Raw genomic sequence first — 6,716 nt, 5'->3', positions numbered from 1 at the left:
TTTGAGCAAACTCCAATTCGTCATGATGACTCCATCCTTCCTTTTATCCATCCATCCTTCTCTCTTTTAACACCTTAGATAGGATGTGACACTGGCTGAAGCTAATAACATAAACGTCCTTACGCGTTCACATTTGTATTTGTACATTCATGATGATTTTGTGATGTACATAAAGATGAACCTTTTTCTTATTCAATGGAAACATTTTTGTTTCCAAATTACCTCATTTTGTTCCCAGATGTTGTTGAAATCTTTTCCCACATTACCCCCTGGTGAATTTGCATGTTTTCTTGTTGACCAATAGGTCAGCTATGACAGGAATATGATACAGGAAGGCAAGGTCAGTTTTCATTGATTGTTAAATCATCCCTCTGGTTGAGAAGGACACAGTTGAGACGGTAAGACACTGACTGCTCTTCCCCAGCAGACTTACAGTAAACATCCCTCTACGCGCTCAGCTATATGCCAGACAACATTCACTTTGCCTTTGGGTCAGCAGATAGTCTGTGGTGTGTGTGGGTGTGTGTGTGTGTGTGCGTGTGTGGGGGGGGGGGTGGGACCTAGCAACCAGAGAAAATCAGGTGCACAAGACACTTGGAACAGTGTGAATATCCTCCAGTCTCGGTCTTTGTGTCTGTATGTTTCTTTTCCTCTCTGTCTACATAGCTGGTATCAGTCTCTAGGAAATCCTCCCACTCTTTCTCGCTCTTTTTGTGGGTAGAGCTGGCAGAGACTGTTAGAATTTCCCTCCCTGAATGGCTGTTTCTTTAATCTCTATCTCCCTCACTCTATCTCCCTCCATCTCTTCCTCCCTCTATCCCGCTGGCTGAATGGCTGTCTGGTCTGAGCTAAAGGGTTTGTTTGGGCCGCTCCGACACTTAATGATGAGATACTTTTAAGCACACTAACAATGAGCTCACACATGTTAGGATTGGTGGCCACAGTACAAACCACAATCTCGCTTCTGAAGACTACAGGGTGGGGGATGCTGAAGGGGCTCTCGGCCTGCGTATGCAGCCGAGACAGGGAGACAGACGGGGGCAGAGAGGGCTTTGTGCACCAGCCCTTTCCCACACTCCCTTTCACCTTTTATTGTATGGAAGCACCAGGGCTCTCTGACATGACGAATTGCTCTGCCTGCTTGAGACGGTGGCGGTAGAAAAGTACGAGTAGATCGAAGGAAGTGGAAGGATGTGTGTGTTTGTACATGTGCGTGTGTTTGTGCAGTCTCGTCCTTTCTCTGCTTCCCATCCCCTGTCCTGCTCCTCTTGCCCAGATTGAGTCGAGTCGAGGTCTCAATGCTTCAAGGTGTCGATGGTCAGATTCCACAACGGATGAGCCAGACACACACACACACACACACACACACACACACACACACACACACACACACACACACACACACACACACATTTGCGCACATGCTCATATACACACTGATTCCTCAGCCCAAATGCCAGCACTAGCTGTTGCCCATAAAGCGTTCAGGCTGTCACAATAGAGACATTACCACATGAGTGAGTGGCTTTGAATGGGGCTCAGGGTATGTGTGTATATAGAGTGTGGTGGCTACGGGGGGAGTTTTTTGGAAAGGCAGACGACCCTGTCATCACCTCTGCCCCTTGTCAAACAAGGGATCGTTGCCAATGGCACATGCACGCAGAACACACTTTTGCACACACTCCTGCTACGCTGCCCGTTGCGCTTATCCAAGTTTCATCTCCACTTTGTTACAGTCCTTTATCTTCTTCGTAGGGAACTCTGAGGGAAATGTGTGTGTGTTTCAGGGAGGGAGAAGTATGGTGGCTGGTTAGCTGACCAAGACAGGCCGAGCAGGGTGAGCAGCAGGGTGAGGGGTGAGAATCCAGAGGTCGAAAGAGGAGGGAAAGCCGATGAAAGAAGAACTTTTTTTTTAAATGAATGAAAGGGCAGGAAAAGATCAGTGCTTCCTTGTGGAAATAAATTCTGTCAGCTTTAGTGAAGGGAGTGAACAATGCAAAACACAGATAGAGTTATGTGTGTGAGGGCGTAAGGAAACACATGACATATTTCAAATGTTTGTTGTAGGCTACTGCCTCTCAGCCCTGGCAGTGAGTTGTCACTGCATGCATTTGCGTGCGGATGTGCAGCCTTGAAATGTCATTGTGCAAAATTGGGGCTTTGCGCTGGTGAGATCACTCTGCCACAAGGCATGCACGATGTGTGTGTGCGTGTTTGGGTGCACGCATGTGTGCAAGTGAGGTAGAGGGAGTGACAAGGGTTTAAGGGGCCGTGTCACGCTGTCACTGCTGGAATGCATGACAGCAATGTTTTGTCACCGTGCGGATGGATGCAGTGTCATGGCAGCAGAAGAAGAAGAAGAAGAAGAAGAAGAAGAAGAAGAAGAAGAAGAAGAAGAAGAAGAAGAAAAAGAAGAAAGGAGTGAGGGAGGGAGAAGAGTAAGGGACTAGCATTTTTTTCTCACTCAATGAGGAAATTAGGTCATCCAAGTAAAGCCATTGCAGGGAACAAATCATCATCATAATTGGACCCTTAACAAATCTGTGGAGGTGGCTGCTTCACACAAGAAAAAAACACAAAAGCTGTCACACACGTCTACAGAAACACACATGGCCAGGAGGGGGTAAAACACAATTTCAGCATAAATCAGGGTATATTTGACAGTTTTATAGCTCTTTCAGGAGCCTCATTTGGGACAGAAGCGTGATAGAAGAACGTTACTCGTGGTAAATATAATTGTGGTCATGATCCATCCATAAATCACGGCAGGGTTACATCACATTTGCCTGCAAGCTGCAGGGGAAAAAATCCCAGAGCATCAGGTGACCTATGGGATGTCTTTGCCCCATTCTTTCAGCTGAGCATTCACAGCAAGAGAAATACCAAATTATATATAAAATCAGATTCAAATTTCACCCAATTTGTATTCAAAACCACACACCAAAATGCGCGCAGCCAAGTAATAGTCTGCTACAGAATCACATTGTGTCATTTTTACACTTACTTTTTGTTTTTGTAAGGATTAAAGATATATAAAATGTTAATTTGTTAACTTTAGATGTCGTGGTAGATTTTGTTACCTTTGGAAAGAGCCAGGCCAGGGGATTTAGTTGGGCCTTTTTCATCATGTCATGTTTTTGTGTTGACCCTATACAGGGGACAGAATTATAACAACAGAAGCTGACACAGGAGGGATGAGAACATTATGAACACACACACACACACACACACACACACACACACACACACACACACACACACACACACACACACACACACACACACACACACACACACACACACTTGGGCAGTTACGCAATAGAGGTAGGGGCAAGGCAGGGCAGACATGAGCAATGTTAAATAAGAGGAGGATTGAAAGGTTCTCAGCTCTTCCTCGCGCATTTCGTATTTTAGTCTGCACACGTAATTTATTAATGTTTAAAGACTGCTCGATTCCGACAGCAAGACACACACACACACACACACACACACACACACACACACACACACACACACATCCATGATGCCGAAAATGCAGTCAAACGCATGCAAGGCAGAATAAATCCCCATAAAGTGTTTGATTGGAATCTGTTGCGCATGTCAGTGTTGTCTACTAGTAGCATCTGCAGGTACCATCAACAACTGGGAAAAAACAGAGCTGACACTAATCCAGTAATTGTCACGTGCCTATCTCTTATCAAAAGTAATTGAGGAATTGTTAAAGTGAGATTGGAGTGTTTATCTTGGAGCTGCCCTAACGTTACTATAGATCCCAACAACTCAGTAAGAACCCTTCTCACTGCTCCTGAAAGGGGGATGACATGTAGCTGTCAGTTTGATCCCAAATGAGTCAACCATTTAATATAGCCGAGCAAAACAATACATCTAAAATACTTTTATTATCCCATTATGCACTTTGCAAATATACTGTATTTCAAAAACATTTTGAAAATGTTATTTAATCCCAGTAAAGGTTTGGTTTTGTACTATTATTACGGTTGGAGCACAGTGTTGAGCAAGCCTTTCAGTTTAGGAGGACTTTCAACGAGATTGTGGCAGAGAAAAAAAAGAAAAGACATATAGAAAAAAACATATATAGTTATATCAAAACTCAACAGCAGGCTAATCACTCGATCTTTTTTTCTTTTCTTTTCTTTTTACAGTGCAGCAACTGAGAGGAATCTCTAAGGGCCCCCATACCACCCCAGAGCCAGGCGGCTGATTGACAGGACTTGGCTGCTGTGGACCCTCCCAGCGTCTCCTCCTCTCTCTCTCTTCCCTCCTGTCCCCTCTCCCTCTCTCTCTCCCTCTCTCTCTCCCTCTCCCTCTCTCTCTCTCTCTCTCTCTCTCTCTCTCTCTCTCTCTCTCTCTCTCTCTTCTCAATCGCAGGGCTGCGCTCACCGACTCGACACCGCCAACAGGGATGCAGCGAGGGCGCAGCGCAGCCTGAAACATGGCACCACCACGCGTCCTGTGGATCTATCCTTCCCTTCACCTCCTGTCCTCCCTGCTTCTTCTTTTTCACGCGTTGTCGCCGTGCCGAGCCTTACGGAATTACCCGGAGAATGAAGGTGGGTGTCCTGGCGGGTGTGTTGTGTGAACCTTAACCCGAGTGAGGGAGATGACTTGGGTTGTGCGCTGTGTTGGTGGACCGGGAGCCACATCCCGCGGTTCCACTTGCCGGGGAAAGAGCGGAGCGGCGGAGACTCCCGTTAAGTGCTCGGCTCGGTTATGAATCATGCATACAGAAAAGCGGAGAGAGAGAGGGGGGCACTGTTCGTCACGTTTTTTTTCTCTTCTTTTCCGAGCATATACTGACATTAAATTTGTATGACATATACACACAGGCAACCCTGCCATGCTGAAGATAGAGAGAGCTGACGTAGACGTTTCACTTTCTGACATCGAGAAAGCTTCTTCACATTGTATTTATCTCTGCAACGATATGTTTTCCATTAAAGTGACCTAACTTATAAAGAGCTTGTCAAAACAACATTGGCATTGCTTCCAAAAATCCTTCTTCGTTATAGATATCTTCATTATAAAGCACTGATATGTGTTTTTCTCTGCTGGAGCCGACTGCCATAGTCTCCAAAAGAGCAGCAGCAATTACATTACATTTGTCGCACGCTGCTGCTCAGTTATTGTATTAACATCGATGCTCGGCCTGAAATTAGCCAATGCATTTACTCACTAACTACTCCTGACTGATTGGTGGGCTGAAACATGGGAGCTGGCTTGTTTAATGGCAAGTTTCACTAAATGGAGAAAAGGACAGAGCAGCGCGCACAAGTTATACTCACAATAACTGCTTTATCAAACAGAGAGGAGGCTATTTTAACTATAAATGGATGTGTGTGCTGTTCTTTTTTGCTGGCTGGCTATCAGACAGTCTGAGATGATACAGCTGTGACTTTATTGTCACTCTGTGATTAATTTTATTCAGTAATTCTCCAAAGCAGTCAGTCCTGTTCTGAAGCTGCTATGAGCTGGATGATTTGCCTTCATTGACATTTATTGTCTTTTTTACTTAATCTCTTTCTCTCTCGCTCACACACACACACACACACACACACACACACACACACACACACACACACACACACACACACACACACACACACACACACACACACACACACACACACACACACACACACACACACACACACCAGTTTAATCACTCAAACGCTTCACCTTGAACGCATGTCCACGGTGACGGGCAAACAGTCGTTGGCCTGTGTCTGGCTTACTTTGTGGTGTTAAGTGTTTGTGCGCTCAATGTATGTCACAGCCCCGTGGAGTTCATACAGAACAAAGGCTCTGGAGGATAGATAAGGAGCGAGACACACACGCAGAGAGAGAGTGAGTGGAGGAGTGTTTTAACAGACGGAGGAGACAATGCATGTGAAGGAGACACTAACACACTGTTGAAATATTCATTGAAATGAGCATGAATGATGAAACCAACTGGAAGCCAAAGGAAACTCCTGTTGATTTAGATAAACGGCCAGGGGCATCTGTGCGTTTCTGTACGTCCGTGTGTGTGTGTGTGTGTGTGTGTGTGTGTGTGTGTGTGTGTGTGTGTGTGTGTGTGTGTCCAACTTCAGAATCTTTGAGGTGACTGACAGGTCAGAGGGTTTTTTATCGCTAATACTCACTTTCCAAATATTATCAGGCAGTCCATGTCTGTGTGTGATATTCACTTGCACTTTAATTCTCTGGTTATTTCTCTATCCTGCTGTGTCAGACTATTGGCCTAATTGGCAGCTATAAGCCTATTGCCCGACTTGTGTGTGTGCATGTACCCCGATGGGAAAGTAATCCAATGAAACCATTTTTGTAAATCACTCTCTGCCCTGCGTTTACCTTTTTGGGCCTGCCAGTTTTCCTGCTGTGACTGCAGACTTAGCTGAGGGATTGCTCTTCTTTGTGCCAGTGTGTATTTGTGTGCGTACCTTGTGTTTGTCTATGAGTGTGCATATTCTCCACCCACGTATCTGGGTAGTTGTGTTATTCCAGGAAATCCTCCCTCTGAGTCTGTCGAGTAGAAAGCAAGGCTGTCATAAAAGTAGAGATAGAGCTCTCAAAGCTCAATTAAGAATACAGTCCCTTTGATAGAGCTGATAGTGTTAGCGGGAAAGTAGTGTTACGCTGTCAACAAGCTTAGTTTATTACCAGAGATATTGATCTGCTCCGAAATTGTCGACATTTAC

At 45.2% G+C, this 6,716-nt stretch overlaps 1 protein-coding gene across 1 annotated transcript in view; it reads left to right on the top strand.

The window, feature by feature from the left end:
• Positions 1 to 4,453: 4,453 nt before the first annotated feature.
• The window catches only part of epha4b (eph receptor A4b), a gene marked incomplete at both ends in the record, with an annotated part of 89,211 nt that continues 86,948 nt past the window's right edge, over positions 4,454 to 6,716 (top strand). Inside the window, one exon of the mRNA XM_079224271.1 lies at positions 4,454 to 4,571. Within this exon, the coding sequence (XP_079080397.1) occupies positions 4,454 to 4,571 (118 nt within the window). The remainder of the gene's footprint in view (positions 4,572 to 6,716) is intronic.

The sequence above is a fragment of the Taurulus bubalis genome (genome assembly GCF_910589615.1).
Source record: "Taurulus bubalis genome assembly, chromosome: 1".
NCBI classification, from domain to species: domain Eukaryota; kingdom Metazoa; phylum Chordata; class Actinopteri; order Perciformes; family Cottidae; genus Taurulus; species Taurulus bubalis.
The sequence above is the reverse complement of the archived record's forward strand: the minus strand, read 5'-3'. Positions and strand labels throughout refer to the sequence as shown.